The sequence below is a fragment of the Uloborus diversus genome, chromosome 2 (genome assembly GCF_026930045.1).
Source record: "Uloborus diversus isolate 005 chromosome 2, Udiv.v.3.1, whole genome shotgun sequence".
Lineage (NCBI taxonomy): Eukaryota > Metazoa > Arthropoda > Arachnida > Araneae > Uloboridae > Uloborus > Uloborus diversus.
The window spans coordinates 155,310,305-155,331,822 of NC_072732.1; the positions used below are offsets into that span (position 1 = coordinate 155,310,305).

A 21,518-nucleotide genomic window follows, 5' to 3' on the forward strand; every position below is an offset into this window, starting at 1 on the left:
TAGATCCAGACGTCCAGCTTTATTATAAGTAAAGATAATATCGACATTAATGGTAACGTCCCCGAACTTTGTCACCATATTTTCTAGCCATGGAAGACGCAAGAAAATGTTTTTCGAACACGATTTATTTTCATTTATGGTATACATCGATCGAGTCTTATTTCACTCTTACAGATGTCTATTAAACCAAGAATGGGAGGTTAGGCCGGACTGTTGCGTAGGGGGCGGTCCCCGGGTCCGAATACCTCTCTTGCAATTCAAAATTAAGTTTATGTGATTAAAAATAAAGTTATTTTCTTTCGTTTGAAAGATAGCTTTCATCAGCAAATCAATTTATCCATTTATGACTTTTTATGTAAAATTAAAATCGAATTCTGATTGCTTCCTTTTACATTTCAAGCACCAAGTTGTTTCTATGTAAAAACATCGTCTTCATTTACATTTGAAGTAATGATTCAATGGTTAGTTATAATTAAATTTAAATAGACTACTTTGGGACAACCAACTAGAACAAAGAATGCTGTCCATAGCAGCGAACGCAAAGAAAGGACAAGCCAAAGTTAGCAGAGCATGTATGATGTGTGCGCTTAATGCACATTTCAAGACCATTTTGCAATGACCTAGGTAATTCAACTAACAATACATTAAGTATTTATTTCTCTACAATTTAATTTCAACCATTCTTAGTTTCAAATGAGAAATAATTACATTGTATCATTCCATTTTTGCCACTTTGGTGAAAAATCAGGCTAAATACTTAAAATTGAAAGTCAAATGGGCGGCTAAAGATATTATTCGATTTAGCAGTACTTTTGTGTAATAAATAGGCTTGGAAAGAGCAGTAGCGTAACTAGGGGTTGGCAGGAGTGGCTCTCGCCAGGGGCGCAGCAGCCAGGGGGCGGCATTCACAACTGATTTAAAAAAAATAATAATAAGTTTTTTTTATTATTATAGAATTTGGAAAATGCTTTAAAAAAATGAAAAAAAAAAACCCTCTCAAGAAAAGGAGTTAGAGACACATAACATCTACTGAGAAGTAACACTGGGCATCATTGAAAACAATTCTAAAAAAGAAAATAAGGAAAAAAATTACAATGCTGCCTCCTATTTGTCGAATCAGCTAATCAAAATGTTCCAAAAAAAAATTATTTGAGGTCACAATGACCTCCGGTGACTTCCCATGTGGGTGACCCTGGGGGGGGGGCGCAATTTCCTTAGTTCGCCAGGGGCGCTAGATCCCATAGTTTCGCTACTGGGAAAGAGGCAACTTTTTTTCCACATTATAGGCGTTAAGTATTTCTTAATTTTTATTTTTTCATTCCACTCGACTGCACAGCCTTTTTGATTCAATGAATAGTCGGTATCGTATTTGGTAAAAAAAAAAGTAATCGTGTTTCGTATAAAAGATTAAAATACCAACACTAGGGATGATCCTTTACACATCCCAATTCCGTTTGTGGCTAGAGTTGTCAGAATTAGATCACACGGAAGACCTGGGCTGCAAGTGAAAGACACCTGTAATGATAGTCCAAGGAAGAAATTAATAATCTGAGGCATCCAAAAAAAAAAAAAAAAAATCAACAAAAATGGCAGATTACATAACAAAACAAAACTGCGTATGACTACTAAATATTTATTTGCCAAGATTAAAACGTGACCATACTGATGTTGACCTCATAGTGACTACCACGACACAAATTAGTTACTGACTTGCTATGGCTTACTCAGTGTTCCCCGATGTTTCTGTAACGGAGGGTCGCATTTGATAATAAGTTGAACCTTTCGGACCTGAACGTATATCAAACATAAATAGTATTTATATTTTTTCAAGAAAACATGAAAAAAAAGGAAAGGAAAAGGTAGAAAATTACAAACTGGGAGTTTTGTGATTATTACTATGTTTATTTTTTTGATACGAAGTTTATAGCAAATACAAGATACAAATAGCCCATTTTCAGACTATTTTACTTTATTCAGTGTATGGGTGAATATACGCTATTTGAATTTCAACGGCGCATAGAATCTTTTTAGGTAAAACAAACTATGTTATTGTCATCGTATGCTTTATTAATAAAGAATATTGTCTTTTACGGGGCCCACACAGTCAATTCTCGATAACTACTTTACTTTAGCATTTAAAGCTGAAAATAGTCGAAAGTGTATACTCCCTTGCCCTCCCTTTTTTTCTACGTTTTATACAAACACGTTCAACGTTCTTTTTTAAATAACCTGGCATAATGCATTTTGTCATAATCATACGCCTAAATAATCATCAAAATGTATTTTATCAAAAAACATTATAAAAATGTTTATTAACATAAAAAATATATTCATTTTCATATGACTAGGGCCTGATTACCGCACAGGTCTACTAGGCCTGGGCCTGGGGCCCCCTCTTCCTAAGGGGCCCCAAACTACTTAAAGAATTATGCATAGCATTACAACTATACAAAAATTACACACATTTTTAAAATAATAGCCTTCAGAGGGCCTCAAAATTATTGTGGGCCTTGGGCCTCACTTTTAGTTAGTCGGGCTCTGCATATGACATAATAATTATATCACCCTCACCTGGCGAAATTAAAAGACTAATTAAGCATTAAAATTCCTAAAAAATGTCCTTAACCGCAAATAACCAGCGTAATACATACTGAAAAAAGAAGCAAGCTAATGGGGGTCAAGTAAAATCTAAATAATATTGCATCAAAACTGGTACCAAGCGTGCTTGTAGCAGTCGTTTCAGTATTTCCCAAGGTAAGTATATATGTATTTTTTTTTGTTTGTTTTTATCGTTACTTAAACGTACGTCTGTACTACTCAATGTTTATTGTGTGAAAATGTCGCGGATTTCGTTTAAGTTCTGGTAAAAAGAACGTGTGATGTTGTTTTTATAGATCACGTGTGAATTTTTCACTTCTCTGGCAGTTTGAAAGCCAATAGTGTAGTCCCCTGAAGGTATATTTTTCCTTGGTTCCAATAAAACTAAAAAAAGTTCAAACATCTTGACCTTCATCTTTGCAAACACAAAAATAACGACAACTAGTGAAATAATGAATGTTAAACTAAACAGAAAATTTTCTTTGGGAACGCAAGAAAGTTTTTTACCGTATATCCACCCATTTTTTGATTTAATGTTATAAAATGATACAAGATAAATGGATATCAGGGAAAAAAACTTCTAAGACCCTAAAAAATTTTCTAGTAGAAGGAATTACAAAAGCAAGTCAATTCCTTACACTCTTTTACCTTCAGTGAATAATGTACAGATCACGATTCATCAAAACAAGTTGTAAAACGGAAGCAGCGATAAATTTATTTTGCTTCGATCCAATATTTATGACCTGTAAGAAATGTGTGTTTTTCCATTGTTTTGCTACGAGCACCTGGTAAAAGACAGTGAAAGATAAAGGTTTCTGGGGTAATTCTGAACGTCTTTATTGAGCAACAGCTTGATTCTGCTCAAATGTACAATAAGTATAACAAATTTCTCTTTACAGGCAGAAAATAGTTCTGTTTCTACTTCTCTTTTCTTTTGTCTTTATTTTTTAATTTTTTTTAATTTTTTAATTTTTTTATTTATTTATTTATTTTTTTTTGCAATACTCTTGAAAAATATTTGTACACTTTTCTTTTCCAACTGTGTATCAAAAGTTTTTAATGACATCAATCTCATAAAAATGAGATATATTTTTAAATGGCCCTAGGTTTTATCTATTTAATAACCTAATTTCGACTGTTTTTTCCTTCTTCATAATAAATTAACATAAAAAAAATAAAAACATCGTTAAAAGTCAACTTTATGCACATTTCATTTCTTAAATGTGGGATCGCATCTTTTAGAATCATTATTATTATTTTTTTTTTTTTTTTTCAAGTCATTGCAAGCAGAGACATTACTTGAGTGATTTTCAAGGCGTGAAAATACTCCTTTATTATTTTTTTATTTATTATTATTTTTTTAGGCGTGTGAAATTCGTTTTATTTAAATGAACAGTAAATAAAGGCAGCAATAGCGATCAACTCCATTTAAAAAAGAAACTAACTTTCTACAGGCAGGAGGAAAGATGCCGAAAAAAGAGATGATGTGTACGATTATTCTGAAGTTTTCCCCTTCAGAATGTTTGTCATTTTGACATTAAAAAAAAATAAAAATAGTTAAATGAAAAATTTTTGAAATTCACACTGCTTATTTCTCACCTTTTCCGCGATGCTACATTTATATATAAAATACAGAGTATGATGATGCTCTTGACTAAATTTTCGTTGCATGTTTTCAAATTTCAATACGCTTAAGGGCATTCAAAATATCTCTGACTGTAGGTATATTTGTTTTCTTTTTTTTTTCTTTTTGAGAAGAAGGAAAAGTGAGTAGTGCACCTATGGAACTAAATTCTGCCCTAAGCAGTCCAAATTGAAAAAAAAAAACTGCCCCACTGTTTTGTCTTGGATGTAATTTTTCTTTTTATACCCTAAATCTTTCCTGCCAAACTGTCTTATCATAAATAACTGTATCGATACATTAGTTTGTAATTTAAATTAAATGTAGGAGGCACTGCAGTCTTTGGCAAATGGTGGCAGAAAGAGGTAAAACCATGACCGAACCACTTACGTAGGATATAACCTGTTCGAAAACATCAGTCTTGTTCGAGCAAAATTGAAATGTTTTTACACTCTTTGACTAATTTCTTAAATCAGCGCAAAAAGATGCATTCAAGCTCTAAAACTGCAGTGGAAGTTTTTTTTTCGTCCGCAGTAGACGATTTTTACGCCATTTTTAAAAATATTATTCCAAAGAAATAATTATTGGGCGATCGGTTTTGGTACTTATTATCATCTTTTATTACTTTATCATTCTTAAGATTAATAATCTTCCAACTACAATAGCAGAAATTAAAAAAAAGAAATATATTTTTATGAATTGTTGGTTACATGGGCTTGAATTTTGGCCTAAATCTTGACAGTTTTATGAGCTCAACCCTGAGCTTTGGGAAAAGGCAGCCCTGCCCCGTAATTGTGACTTTGCAACGATATACAAATTGTTTGTACAAATGTTGTTCTTAAATAAGAAAGGAATGCATCTTGATTGCGTTTAAACGTTCGATTTTAGATTCTACAAATTTAACTTTTAAGGGGGAGATTGACTTTGATGGGTCATACCAAAAAAAAAAAAAAGTCAAAAACGTAACATAATACTTTAACAGGAATTTGAGACACTTAAATCAAAAAAACTTTTTCCTGTTATTGTACGACTGAAATCTGGAGAAAAATAATTCGATGAACCTCAGTATCATACATTTTCAATTGAAAACTTTAAAAATATTACGAGAAAAACTGATTCCTGCACTTGAGTAATAAAGGAATGTTTGAAATAGTTTCACAAGTGAAATTCTTATAAGGCTTAGAACAAAAAGATGGCATCGTCATAAAGCGCAGCGCATAGTCCAAAAAGAAAAGGGCATTGAAAAGTTTAAGTGCAACGCCATGTATAAAAGCTCCAACCATAAAGTTCATAGTTAATAGATTCTTTTCCATCCTTGAAAGGCATTTGCATTGTTTGCGTTTTTGAGCTTCCAGTTACTCGATCCTCGATTTCCAGAAATGCCGATGTTGCTTGCGGGTTCGTTCTGTTGGCAGTTAGAAATGGGATTTGCGGTTGTAAATTAAATGAATCGCCTTGTAGACTTTCATTTATGATACTTATAAAACTAGTCAATGCAATGACACGCAACAAAATAGATGTCCTTCGCCACTGTTTTATCATAATTTTACTAAGGAAATGAAAAGCAAACATGTGATCAAAAGAAGAATCAAGAAATTCAAATAAAATTTAAAAATTATTCTCGGCGCTTCAACATCTGTTATTGAATGCTACCAAAGGAATATGAATGGGAACTAAACGTTTATCGCAAATTAAGATAACATATTTATTTAATGTGAGCATCATTAATTATGTTGCTAACTCAGCAGATAGATCGATAGATAGATAATGTCTACGCTCCTGAACCTGTAATTCAGAAAATTATATTTCAAAAAATTTTATTACAACAGTTTTGATTAATTTGGAGTCACCAAAAAAAAAACTGATTTCAAAATTTGGTTTAGAATATCCACCGAAGATTTTAATGGAAAGAATGCAAAACAAACTTTTTTAAAAAAATTAATGCTCAAATCACTACTTACTTGATAAAACTTTTCATCTTTGTCCAGTGTCCAAAGTGCATCAAATACCCTAACTTCTTCTAAGGACTTTCGGAGTATCTGTCAAATTAAAATTATACAAATACTAAAACTGAGCACTGTAAGAAATATTTCATGAATAACAATATTGACTGCATAATAGAACTGACGTAAGAAATTCATGCAAAGCTAATCGGAACAATTTTTAGTATTTCAAGATAGCATATTCATCTAAATTGCTTTGTGCTTTTATAGCCTCTATAAAAAAAAAAAAAAAAAAAAAAAAAAAAAAAAAAAAAAAACTTGTAATAATTATTTCTTTAGGGAAGATTCCACGTCAAATCGCCTAAATTAAATGGTCGGCCGTGTCGCGTTGTCTCCGATTTTTTCCATTATTTTTTTACGAATTATGAGAAAAGCCCAAATAAATTTTTTTAGATTTTTTGAATGAAAATTACGCTTTGGAGAATTTTTTCAGAAATTCGATTTTTGATCATTTTTCGGAGTCACCGTTTTGGCATGAATTCAGAAAATCTCTCTAATTTCTTTATTTTTCAACCAATTAAGTTGAATTTGGTACCAATTTCAAGCAAATATTTTTCTCTTTCAATGTGAATGACAGAAAGTATTCTATGAACAGTTGAGTGTTGCCACTCTTTATCTAAAGTCAGTTTTTATGTTTTTTTCTATTAGGAGATTAAATAAGTTATATCTCCGTAGTACCTACTACGATCTGCATCAAATTTTTTTTGTAGCATATTTAAATCATCTTTTTGCTATGTAGAAAAAAGTAAAAGGATGTTTTTTTTTTTTTTTTGAAATGAAAAAATTAAGTTTGTTGTGCAGAAAATACAAGTTTTCTACTTTAAATCACTTTTAAGCTTAAAAAAGGCCAAAAACTTTTCAGAACAATAAATACAGGACTCTCAAAGGATTTGTATCAATAATTAATTAACTGCTAAAAAGTTGTTTACTTTTGAAAAGAATTGCGCGAAAACCTCCGTTTCAGACTTCGCAAAAATAAAAAATAAATAACACTTTTGATTGAAAGTGTACTAAATATTAAGAATAATAATTTGAAGAAGGGTATAACAGCATTTTTAATGGAATTACTTTGCCTTTTTTCTTAAGAAGAAGATTATTTTTGCTGATTGAAGTATATTTTAAAACCTCTTTGAAACTTATTGATAGAAATTCTGACTTTTTCATCTTCTGATACAAAGGAAATAGTAAATTTTTTCAAAAATGCCGTCCGCACAAGCATGCCTTTCATTTCACATTTTATAATCGACGAAAACTATGTGTCGATTAGCTTTCAAAGCGAAAGAAGAATGATGAGTATTGTAAGAGCGGAAGATCATTGTCAGGTGTTACGTTAAAACTTTTCAATAGTAATTATTCTTTTTTGCCCATCTTTTACTGTCAAAAAAAAAAAAAAAAAAAGCTAAATAATGCTATTAGAAATATTTTTCATACTTTTCTTCAAATCATTATTCTTAATATTTAGTACACTTTCAATCAAAAGTGTTTTTTATTTATTTATTTATTTATTTTTGTGAAGTCTGAAACGGAGGTTTTTGCACAATTCTTTTCCAAAGTAAGCAACTTTTTAGCGAATAACTATTGATACAAATCCTTTGAGAGTCCAGTATTAATTGTTCTGAAAAGTTTTTGGCCTTTTTTAAGCTTAAAATGGATTTAAAGTAATAGAAAACTTGTATTTTCTGCAAAACAAACTTTATTTTTCTATTTCAAAACAACAAAAACACCCTTCTACTTTTTCCTACATAGCAAGAGAATGATTTAAATATGCTACAAAAAAACATTTGATGCTGATCGTAGCAGGTACTCCGGAGATATGACTTAATTAATCTCTCAATTGAAAAAACATAAAAACTGACTTTAGATAAAGAGTGGCAACACCCAACTGTTCATAGAATACTTTCTGTCGTTCACACTAAAAGAGAAAAAGAATAGCTTGGAATTGATTCCAAATTCAGCTTAATTGGTTGAAAAGTAAAGAAATTAGAGAGATTTTCTAAATTCCTGCCAAAACGGTGACTCCGAAAAATGATCTAAAATCAAATTTTTGAAAAAATTCTCCAAAGCGTAATTGTTATTCAAAAAATCTTTAAAAAAAAAGTAATTTGGGCTTTTCTCATAGATATCTGTTCATAAAAAAATAATGGACAAAATCTGAGACATGACGGCACATAGCATTAGGCGATTTGACGTGAAATGACCCTTAGAAACTTTGTTTAAAATGTAACATTGACTAATATATTTAATAAAAGCATTTCACCATTACCTTCTACTGCTTTAACTCAGTTATTGTACTGATTTTTCACTTTTTTATTTTTGGTACATTTTTAAAGAAAGAAAGTTAAAAAAAAAGCGAAACTTTTCCTCTGTTGTGGGTCGTTGTGATTTTAAAACTTTATTAGCAAATACCACTTTTTTAATGAAAGTTCAGAGTTTATTAAAATAGATTCAAAAGCTTGTCTATACACAGAGCGCTTTGTATATCATTTGCGTATTAAACTGTTAGAAAAACGATTTTGTAACTCAGTGCCAGATGGACGTAAGTCACAAAATAGCAATTTTACAGGAGAGAGGAAAAACTTTTTCTCGCGCATGCAAAGGATGAGACGCGCGCTCTTTTAAACCTGCTAAAAAAAAAGTGTTGAAATTGATACATTTAAATTTTTCTTTAACACTTTTTCGATTAAAATGTTTGGTTCTTCTAGTTTCATTTTTGAAATGACTAATGACGTTGATGCTCTCTATAAAATGCGCACATCGAGTCTAATAAAGTTGCTGTCAGGGGATCCATCCCCGATAGGAGGTCGCGAGAGGTCATTGTGACCTTCCAAACATTTTCCTCTTTCGGTAAATTGTCTGCCGATTCAGAAATTTTGGAGATATAGTTGCTATATTAAAATTTTCAAACGCCCGAATGTCCCTGTTCATTAGATGTATTGATGAGAACTGCATTTTATCATTGGGCAAGTTGAAAACTTCCACCCAGCCAAAAATTTAAGTTCGAGCCGCCCCTGGTTGCTGTTTAATGAACTATCAAGTGACTGCCGCTTACCACTCAAACTTCTGCATTGAAAAAGCGACTTCTTGTAACCTTGAAGTTCGCCAATGCAATAACTTTGCAAATTTTGTGCTTTAATCAGATTGAATTTATGATATTTGTTTACCGAAAACTTCTGCTATTTTATTTCATGCAATTAAATATCAAAATACAGCTTTAATTACTTTTAACTTGCGTAATGAAAATGAAATTTCGAAAAACTTTCTTACTTGTTCCAGAGGATCTGTTATTCGAGTTTTGACTTCTGTTTCATCAGATTTGAAAGATTCTGTGGTTTCATTTATATTTGGCAATCCGTTTTCAAACGCTGTGTCTGAAATATATATATATATTTATAATTAACGGGAAAAAACGAACATTGATTCCGTAAATCAGAAAAGAAAGTTTAAATTACGAAATGATGTTAAAAAAATATTGAAGAAAAAGAAAGAAAGGATGAGGGGAGGTAGATAACCGTATAAAACGGTAAAAGTGCCGAAATTTAAACCTTGAAGATAACTAGAACAACTGGTGGAAACTCTTATTTGTTTGGAGACTAGGACTAGGGGATCGGACTCAAGTGATGTGACGCTTTGAGAGGGAGTGGAATTATGAATTTGTTGCAAGGAGAGGGAGAAGGTAACGTCACACAATTTGGTTGACATTAAAAAGAGAAAAAAAAATCTTTAAATATACGAAGAATTAAATCTATCCCAGGTAAGTAACAATTGAAAGCTATTGATAAATGGATAATGTTAAAGATAGTGAAATTACTAATGAATAATGTACACGAAGAATTGTGTACAATGTACATTGTACACAAAGAGAAAGTTAAATTAGAAAAATTATTGATATAAAATGAACAGAGTTTCTAAAATTTTCTGGATTAAACTTATTCATTCGATTTCAAAATAATATACAAAAAGGTGTTAAAATAAATGCGTAACTTAAACGGGCTTCGACTGTAGTTCAGTCAGCTGACTTCCTTCTATCAATCACATACACTTTTGTTCGAGTAGTGAAAGTAAACAATCAAGTTTTGCAGTCAAGAAAGGGACATTCAATGGAGCAGATTAATGATTTATTTAGACGAGAGAAAAAAAAAACACACCAAGGATAGCATTGAAAAAAGACCAATTCTTTTTCAAATTATTTGTACAAATGCTCGTTTTAAAGAACAGACTACTGTGTTACATAAAGACAATTCTCTTTTGACATGCTTTGAATATTTTTTTAAAAGGTCATACAGAGTAATAGAATGCCGTTTTTAGACCGTAGGTAACGTAAGAACATGCGAAGAATTTTCAGCGGTAAATCATCCGTGTAAAAAAAAAATGACTTCAAGGTTAACTCAATATTACGAGCAGAAACGGATTCTTCGTTATTTTCATTGGAAGCTAGAAGCGAAAGTCCTTGGTACCGTACACTGCACAAGCGTCACGTGATAGTGCTTATGCTCCGAAGAGAATTACTGACACCAACAATTTTTAGACGAGGCTTTGTTCTTTTATTACCTGAGCTTGGTCATTACGAGATACGTGAAAAGAGTTCACTTTTGTGTACTGCGTAAAATGAGAATTTTAGACGAAAGCAGGTAATGTAGAAATGCAGCATGAGGCACAATTATTTGATGTCAAAGGAAAATTGAAAAATGTGTTCTGCTCTGGCAAGAAAAGATAATTGCTATCTTCTTTAGAGATCTTGTACCGATACTTTTTTTTCTTTGTGAATTATATGTTTCTGTCCAAATATGTCAATGTTTTGTATTTTTTCCACTTTCTTATTGAAGCTTATTCCTAAATTCCTCTTAAAAAAGGAACTTTCATAAAAGATATATTAATACGGCGTTGAAATGAAAGTCAATAGTCTACAATTTAAATTGTCAAGGTTACTTGACAATACGAACCCTGAGTAATAGAAGCTTTACGTAATTCTCTCTCCCTGTCTCCTTCTCTCTCTCTCATTAAATCTGACAAAGAGAAGCAAGCTCATGTATATTTAATAAATGAGCAGAGTAGCGAAAGTCAGGGGCGAGCGCAGGGGGAGGGGACATCTGTTAGCCCGAGTGAGAGCTTGAAGGGGTCCCAAAATTTTTAAATGAGGGGTGGACGTATTAGGACGATATTAGGACGTAGGAGTAAACAATATGGAGGAGGGGCCAGGGGCTTGTAAAAGTCATTTGTGAAGAGCCCAAAATTTCTGTACACGCCCTGTGCAACTTTGTCTCATGAGCACAGAATTTTGCAATTTTTACAAAATTAGTTTACAAAGATTTACGGATATCTAATACACGGATGCAAATGTAATTGATTACAAAACCACATTTAAGCTCAAGTTAAAAGGATGAACAAGAAAATTGTGATCTGGTATATTTTGCTTATAAACTTTAAACTGATATCGTTATTTGAAAACGAATTGTCATCATGCTGTTTAACTGCCTGAATTCTAAGCACAAAACTGAAATAAAACACCTAAGACTAATTAATGAGGAACATTAAACAAATTTAATTTAGTGAGAAATTCCATTCAAATGGGAGAAACAAAAATAAGATATTAATAATGATTTCGAAACAATTACGCTAGATATGAGTTTCTTTGAATCAAAAAACATGTGTCACTGTCACAGTAGTCATCAATCTACGTAATAAAGGTGAAGAAATAATACAACACTGACCTGGTTTTCCTCTGTTTTGGAATGTCAACTTTAGTGAAACATCGCGAAGACATGTCTATCATATTTCAAGGTGTTATCGTACATCAGCTATAGAGCATAGCTCATTTATCATATAAATTCATCGGCAAACAGCAGCTGTGTTTCTATAATTTTACACCTCGCGTTGACACCTGTCGGGATGTCACAAGGATATTCCTTCCTTATTATGGTTCTTAACTCGACGTTTCACTGTTTTCGTTTTGGGGCACATTCTATTAGGAGTCGGAGGGAAAATGACCAGCTCCGATTCCCACTCCGAGAATTTTGGAGCCTTCGAGTCAGATTCCAACTCCAACTCCTTCATCCCAAAATCAGCCCGACTCCGATTCTTCAGGCACTGGCAGAGTTGCGGACTTTGATGGGAAATGACCGACTAAGGCTTTTGAAATTTTAAACCTGCGACTCCTTTACCCAAAAACCAGTCCAACTTCGACTCCGCAGTCCTGTGTTTTAGAAAAGACAAAAAAATAATCCCTTTAGATTAGATGGTCGGGAGCTCTGTACCCTAAAATTCGTAATCCATTCTTCCTAAACCAATAGACTACAGATGTAAAATTTCCGGAAATTTTGAGGTGGCAGGGGAGAAAAAAAAAGTTTTTTTTTTCTGGAAAAAATGAAAAAAAAATGGAGAAGTTGAATTTCATGAATTAATACATATGTATTTAATAGCTATATTTTCTTAGAAAACATTTAAAAAAAATATTTGAAGATGTATGCAAACCATGTTATGCTATTTTTCCATTTTGGCAGAAATATAGGTGAAACTTTTACTATTAAAATATTAACTAATAGTTTTCTTTGTTCAAAACACCAAAAGTTACCTAAAATAGTTAAATCACCAATCTACTATTAATTTTGAGTGAGATGTGATTTTTGTAAATTGTTTAATCAATTATCTTGACTTTTTTTTTTTTTTTTTTAATTTTGTGACATGCATTTATGTATGGGAGTACATATTTAGGGGAAAAGGGGGCACTTGTGAGCACGAGGCCGATGTGAACATGGCATGTTTTACTAGGATAACTTCAAGCAAAATACCTTGAAAAATTATCAAGTAATGACCATACTAGCAAAGGAGAGTGTTGTACCTTGGGACACTTTTCCTATTTTAATTTTTAACGTCAATTATTTAAACCAAATTTAAAATCTGAAAGTCACATTAAAATACCCCAACATACTTCTATGCAATATATTTTTTAAAATTCAGGCAGCTTGAAAATAAAATATTGCCAGCCGTTTAAAGTAAAAGTTCCAAGCTGTCCCAAGGCACAACATCCTATTGTACCTTGTGACACATTCTGTTGTACTATGGGAAAGTCTTCATGATTTAGGAAACAGCCATATACTTAAACCAATTTTACACCAGAAACCGAAAAAAATATTTTTTTTCATGGTAGTGAATTAAACCATGAATAATTAATTATGAATAATGAATTACGAATTATTATCTAACATTAACTACGTTTAAAAGACTTCATTAGAACATTGTTCCATGTTCCTAAACATATCTTAATTATTAAGAACCATGCATATGTTGTACCTTGGAACGGGTCCTAAGGTACAAAATGTTTGGCTGTCCCAAGGTACAATCACCGCGGGGTTTAGGAAAAACCAAAATAATGATCAATCTAGATGCACTATCATTATTTTCTCATAAGCAAAATATTTAAAGTACTTCTCTTTTGTAACAAAATAAAATTCAGTTGATTAAATTTACAAATACAAAGACAGACAATGAAATAAAAATGAAGAAAATATTTACTTTGGAGTCATGAAATTTTCTTTCTCTCACAAAATCGTCAATCTTACTCACTTAATGCTGATTTTTACTATGGCTTTTTTTTAGTGGTGTAAGTTACTATTAAAGATAACAAAAACATGGCCACTAAAAATAGATTCTTAGAAATTAGCAGTGTCCCAAGGTACAACACTCCCCCCTACCATTTCTTGGCCAAACTTTTAGAGCAATGAGCCAGTTTATATTCCTGTCGTGTCGTGACAGATTCTTTGTTTTAGCAGGTGCTGATGTAATTTTATTATAATTACTATTTTCGTACAATCAGCGTGTAAATTAAGTGTTAATTATTTTTTCATAAAAATTAATTAATTATTTGTTTACTTTATCATTTTTCATTTTTTAAATTATTTTGTTACTAAATAGTTGGCCAACAATTTAGTGATATATAATTTTTACAAAAAACAAATCCTTTAACTAAAAACTAAAGTTTAAAATATTTTAAAATTCATCATCATATTCTGTTTGAAGCTCAAACGCAACAAAACAAGTAACAAAAATAAACTTTTCATAATAAAATATTTTATGTATTGTTTAGTCTCATAAGGGTTTTCTTATCAATCCAGTGATTAGAATATGCTCCGAAAGTTTAAAACTTGACAGCTAGCAAAGTTATATATTTCGGAAAAAATATTTTGTTATTGAAAGTTACTGTGCAACTGAAACAGACTAAGTAAGTTGACAAACCCTTCAGAGCCGTAACCAAACGTTTGTTTCGGAGGGGTTTTACCAAGTACATTCCTTGAAACATTTATATGGTCTATCAAATTTGGTTTCATGATGTATTCTCTATTGATTTTTGTTACAATAAATTATCTAAATGGAAGGAGGGGATGTTCGTTCTTACAAAAACGCCATATTGTTACATAATAAATGCATTTCTCAATAACTACCATAAACACACAATGAGTTTGTACAATTTTTCAGTCATAGTAATTTCATTTCACAAATAAAATTGAAATAATAAAAATAACAATAATATTATTTCTGTCACACAAAAAATAAATAAGTAAATAATTAAATGAAATAAACAAATAAGGGAAAGCATTACTTTGGATGAAAAATTTCGGAGTGGGTTTGAACTCTATAAAACACCTCCTTGCAAACGGCCCTGCCTTCAATGTAATTGGTACATACGTATATGTTTTATATTAAAGAGTTTTTCATTGAAATGTGATGCACTGTAACAAATTTCGGAAACGTTTCTGGGTATATCGGAAACATTTCCGAAATAATAAGAATCCTTCATCCAATAGCGAACTCCTCATTATTCAGAAAGCTTTCTGTTATTTCAAAAAATCTAGAAGCGGAAGTGAGGCGCAATGCTTCGAAACGTATTTTATCCTTCCAACATTGGCGCCAGTGAGTCGGAAATAACGAGAGCTTATTTTTTTCCTTATCTATGGTTGCTGCAGTCAGCAGCTGTTTAGCATTGGATTACTTGCTATTTCATGTCTAGAGAGTAGTAAATTGTGTCGAAACTAATTTTACGCTTTTGCATTTTGGGCTGCCCTTGATTTTTTAGACGATGTACGCAGCTATTAAGTTAGTTAATAACGATTTGCTTCTTTACAATTTCCGGTGCGACCATGATTACATATATATTGTGTGTTCAAGCGTGAATAGTTTCAACACCCGTTTTTATACTTAATGAAACGAAACCCTTTGGATTACTTATCCAGTTGTAATGGAGGTACTTAGATTTTCTTCCGCTCATGTTCACTTGTAAGTATTAATGAATATTTTAAAGCATGTTGTTATATACATTTATATTTTTGTTGATTTGCATTTGATGAGGCTCCAATTGTAACTGTTTTTGGGTTTATCGAATTAATTTAAAGTTATCCTACATACCTATGTGCGCAGTGTACTATTTGTTGTGACCAATTGAAACTGATTAATTACGCAAAAGAAATAAGATTTATATTTGAAAAGCAATCACAGAAAAGTTATTTCGAAATACTTGGATATACATACATTGGTTCAAAAAAAATCAATCGTTTAATTCATTAAAAATATGGTAATGCAAATGTTTTCTAGTATTGCAATATGCTTCACAAAAAATGTGCCAGTATTATTTATCTTTTTTTATTATAATTTATTCATTTATTTAAAAATATTTATACCATTAGAAAATGGCCCAGTTATCTATTAGTAAGCAACATAGTTATGCAATTAATTCATGTGCTTACTCATTTTGTTAAATGTGGTTGACAATAAAAAATTCCTTGACATTAGTTGTTCGTTAAATAACATTTCCTTCGTGGATATACTGGATAATACAGGATAGTCAGGAAGAATGAGTCTGTTACCGTCTCGTAACACATTTTTCTACTTTGTGAGCCAAATTGTCTATGCAGTAATAAAAAAGTTCATGACGTTCTTCAAAGAAAAAGCTTGAATTCAAAAACACATTTATTTTAGACTATTTACACATTATTTACATCTATCTAATTAAACTTCTTTCAATAAAAATGGCCAAATTAATCTTATGTCGCCTTCATCTTAATAGATAAATCTTATTCTATTCTTACGCTGTTGCCACACGTCAAAAGTAAATTTCTTGTTTCCTCGAGGCGGAAAGGATGATCACTACTGGATTTTCAAGGCTTATCTCTATCATCCTCCCCACCTTGAGTTCTGAACAAACTCAAAATCTCATCAATAATATAATTTTGTCATTAACTAATAAATCTCCAAAATAAAACAAAAACATCATAAAATAATTCAAAGTACTTAAACATAAGAAACAAGAAAACAAGAAAAGTCAAATGTCAAACTGAAAAGTTCTGTAGGAGATACAGTTCACCAAGTGTAGTCACCCCTTGTGTTTCCACAGCTCTATGACGGTGCAGTGACGGGTGCATCACCAGAGTCACTGTCCTTCACAGCTTCAGCAGAGATTGGGGTAGAATTACGGTAACCGGGTCGCGGCGATAAATATTTCGTTCTGGCAACCCGCTACCTCAACTTGGCGACGAAGCTATTTCGGCAACCCTACAACAAAGCTGATTTGCTATTCGTTTGGCCAATCGGCGATACAAAAAATTGTAATTGATTTGACTGAAAAATATACTTTTTCTTTTTATTCCATAGAATTATTTTATTAATTTTCTGAAAGGTGATTTTTTTTTCTAAAAATTGGCAACATAAACAATATCTTTTCAATTTTTAGATCATCGAAACATCTTATAAAAATTTTTATCGTGGAATTATTTTCACCCTTAACTATTTTAAGTTGTAGATTTAAAAATTCGTCATTTGGATACTTTGTTTTAAGATTTTGCTCGCCGTAAGTACTTTGTTTCATATATTGTTCCATCTTTAATTAAAAATTTATCAACCATCGTAAAAATTCATTCATTATGGTTGAATTAAAATTTGCGGTTATGATAACGTTCTCTGAATGGATCTTTTAATGTGGTTTAATTTATCTAATAGATTATTTTAAGTTTTACTGTTTCACTTTTCCTGTACTTAATGGCGTTTTCCGTTTGCTTTAAGAATTATTTAAATAATTTTTTAGATCCAACTTTTAATGTTTTAAAATTTTGTTAGAAATTAATGTTACATTTTAATGTTCCTTAGAATGTGTTTTAATGTGGTTTGGTAGGATAATTTAAGTTTTAATGGAGATGTTGAATCATTTATTTAGAATGTTATTTTACATGTTAAAAAAACGTTAACGTTATTTTGCAGTTATTTCAATTTATTTCGCAAATTATTTGAATTTTAGTTTAATTTTAATGTTGCATAATGTTTCGTTTCCTTTATTTCGCTAATGGCTAGTTATGTATTTAGTTCGAATTAAATGTGCACGCTAGCCAAAAACAGCTTAAGTTATTTTTTTTTTTGCATTAAATGTTCTTGAAAAACTGTCAATTACCCATTCCTAATTTACACTTACCGCCTTTTTCCAAGTATTTAATTGTTATCTCTCTAAAAAAAATTGCTAGCTATGCTTTATGATTTCTTAGTTTAGGTTTAAAAATATGTTTATTTTCATATTTTGCTATATTTTCATCATTTGAAAGAGGAAAAAGAATTTAAACATTTTTTTTCTTTACGGTTACGATGAGAGAAAGAAAAAAAACTAATTCTTTGTTACCAAGGTGATAGTTTGAGAAGCTCCGCCCATTTTCTTTGGGTCTTTTCTATTGGTAGATTTCCTTTGTTTACATTGAAGTACTTTGTTTACATTGAATCGTAGATGCCAAATTTGGCTGTTGTTGAGAAAATTCGCCTACGCGACCCGGTTACCGTAATTCTACCGAGATTGGAATATTTTTTGGCTCTTGTTGGATGAACACAGGAAGGTCTGACCTGTCATTTTCTCTAAGTTCAAGAGGATACAGTCTCTGTATTGGCCTCATCACAAAACCCTTTGCAGTCTTCAGTTGTGCTAATCGTACAACATTATCTTTTCCTGGGAAAAGCTGAACTACTTTTCCTAAGGGCCAGTCCAGACGCTTCTTATCTTCGCTACCGATCAGGACAATGTCTCCCACTGCTATCAAATCATGAATTTTTGTGGATTTCGAGCGAAGAAAACCAAGATACTCAACTCTAAATCTTTTTCTAAGATGATCGCGAACAGTTTGTAAATAATTTAATCTTTTATTTAGGGATGTTCTTTCTATGCTGTCCAAGTCAGGTGTATCTGTCATAGGTAGATCGCGTAGAAACATTGCTGGGGTTAATGTTTTAAGTTCTGGATCCTCTGAGACATATGTTATAGGTCTATTGTTCATTACTGCTTCGCATTCGCAAACTAATGTTAGAAGTTCTTCATAATTTAAGGAAGAACGTCCTAAATTCTTTCTGAGAAGGTTCTTGAGAATTTTTATTAGACTTTCCCAAAACCCTTCCCACCATGGGGCTGATGGAGGGTTAAACTTCCATTTGATTTGAGAAACTTCAAATTCTTTCTGGATCTTGTCCCAGTCTAATTTCTTTAGAGATTTATCTAATCCAACAAAGTTCGTCCCATTATCGGAATAAACTACAGAAATTCTTCCACGTCTTGCAATAAATCTTCTCATAGCGAAGATGAACGCTGTAGTACTAATTGATTCCACCAACTCCAAATGAACACATCTGTAAACCGCACAAGTAAATATCACAATCCAAATTTTGCTTCCTGACTTCGTAAAAAGGGGACCTGCCAGATCCACCCCTGTAACTTGAAATGTAGCAGACAATTCTGTTCTATGGGAAGGAAGAGGTGGCAGAGGAGCCTCCAGATGTTTAATTCTTTGCCTCTTGCAAATAACACAATCTCTTACAACCGAATGAACAGTCTTTCGTCCCTTTACAATCCAAAATCTTTCTCTCAGAATTGTTAATAATATCAGTGATCCTGCATGTTTGTTCAAGATATGTTGTTCTTCAATAATTCTTTTAACCAATGGATGCTTTGAAGGTAGAATAATGGGAAATGAAAATTGTTCTGTCTCAGTTTCATTAAATATTCGGGACTTCATTCTCAAAATTCCGTCATTATCTTCATAGACTTGTAAACCTTGAAGTGTTTTCTTGGCATTCTCATTGATAAAGCATTCCCTTTGAATGCAGCGAAAAAGAGTCTTCTCAGAATTAGTAATTTCGTCCCCGGTAATTTTTTCCAGCTTTTGAGAGTTCTTAGCTTTTCGACGAAAGCGTAGTATCCATGCTAAAATTCTTACTATCTTCGAAAATTTTGAGTGTCTTTCAGCAAAATAAACTGCTATGGAAAATACTTCGCTGTTATTTGCAGAGACTGCCACTCTGAGTTTCTCCTTTTCAATTTCTTCTTCATTCATATTAACCGAAGATTTAGGCCAGTCATCTTCAGTTTGTTTTAACCATGAAGGGCCTAACCACCAGGATGATTTCAGTAACTGTTTCACTCCACATCCTCTTGACAGTAAGTCCGCAATATTTTCACGGCCAATTATGTGGAACCAATTGTCTGCTTCTGTTAGTTTCCTAATCTCATTGACTCTGTTTCTCACAAAAACCGACCATTGATCTGGTCTCTTTATCCAAGCTAAAACGGTAGATGAATCAGTCCAGAAGAATGATCTCACCTGCTCTAAGTTCAGAGATTCCTTTAAAGATACATAAAGTCTTGCTCCTATGGTTGCGGCCATGAGCTCAAGTCGAGGAATAGTGATAGGCTTCAAGGGAGTTATTCTAGCCTTTGCTTGCAGAAGCTGAACACTGACTCCTCTTCCTGAATATTCACATCTAATGAAGACACAAGCGGCATAAGCAACTTGACTTGCATCTACAAATGTGTGGAAGCTAATATTTATATCTGGTGTAATGCCTAACCATCTTGGGATTTTAATATTTTGCAAAAGAGGTATGTCTTTTTTCCATTTCAAGAATCTTTTCTTTTTATCTTCACTTGCTTCAATATCCCATGATAACTTCGTTTTCCACATTTCTTGAAGCAGAAGCTTAGGTTGAATCAAAACTGGAGCTAGAAAACCAATGGGATCAAAAAAATTTCCCACAAGAGAAAGGAGATTCCTTTTTGTAAGTGATTTTTCTTCAAATTCAAGACATGTAGGATCAATCTCTAAAGAATCGCAATTTTTATCCCAGACGAGTCCCAGAACGTTAGATTTAGCTTCTTGTAAAGAAAATGGATCAAGAGCGGTAGTTTCCCACCCCCTCAGCTCAAATCTTCCTTCTTTCATTATTCTTGTACTCTCTTCTATGAAAGTATGAGCCTCAAATTTATCATGCACACTTGTTACACAGTTATCTACATAAAAACTATTTCTTAATTTTTCTGAAATCACTCTTGTTTCCTTCTCACTTAATGATGTTCTGTATAAATGGTGGTCTAGAACCGCTGACAAGAGAAAAGCGCTACTGGTAACGCCGAAAACTACTCTCGTATGACGAAAAATGGTTAATTCATTGCTCTTATTATACCATAAAAAGCGTAAAAAGTCTCTGTCTTCTTTATTCACTGATATCTGCAAAAAGGCCCTTTTAATGTCAGCAACAACCCCTATTTTTCCTACTCTAAACCTTGCTAAAATCGAAGGAATAGTTTCGATTAAATTTATTCCTGTTTCTAAACAGTCATTTAATGAGGGATGGTTGGGACCTTTTGAAGACGCATCAAACACTGGTCTAATCTTGGTCGTACCTTTTTCTTTAATAACCGGACGATGAGGTAGGTAATGCGCTGGCATGTCTATCTCAGAATTTGATAGTTCTTCGATTATCCCTTCTTGAATCCATTCGTCAAAAACTTCATCATATTTATCTCGAAGTCCTCTTTTGTTTAAATTTCTACAAGTAGATTCAAGTCTTTTCAACGATAGATTATAATTATCGTGTAGAATGGCATTATCCATCTTCCACGGTAAATTTACTTCGTATCTGCCGTCTTCGTTTTGTTTCACAGTTTTTTGGAAATAATTCATAACTGCCTTATATGCATCTTCTTTAGAATTTTGTTGAATTGGATCTCTTATTCCGATAATTTCTAAATCCCACAACTTGGATACTGACACTTCATTTTGGGACAGCATAGTTGTAGCACTCATAGTAAAATTTCTTTTACAATTATTTTGTGGAACTTTCCCTAGCAAAGTCCATCCCAGTTTAGTATGTAGAGCAACTAAACCGGAAGCTAATTCTTCACGTTTCCCTGTGAAAAGTTTTCCGGCAACGTCTGCACCTAAAAGAACTTCAACCGGTCCTAAGTTTCTTTGAACGTCGGTTAGATGAATGCCTTTCATTTTCAGCTC

At 32.3% G+C, this 21,518-nt stretch overlaps 1 protein-coding gene across 1 annotated transcript in view; it reads right to left on the reverse strand.

The window, feature by feature from the left end:
- LOC129217439 (uncharacterized) overlaps window positions 1-21,518 on the reverse strand; it is a 93,080-nt gene that overhangs the window by 46,072 nt on the left and 25,490 nt on the right. Inside the window, exons 2-4 of the mRNA XM_054851737.1 lie at window positions 9,487-9,590; window positions 6,181-6,258; window positions 1,421-1,515 (exon numbers count right to left, since the gene is read on the reverse strand). Of these exons, the coding sequence (XP_054707712.1) occupies window positions 1,421-1,515; window positions 6,181-6,258; window positions 9,487-9,590 (277 nt within the window). The remainder of the gene's footprint in view (window positions 1-1,420; window positions 1,516-6,180; window positions 6,259-9,486; window positions 9,591-21,518) is intronic.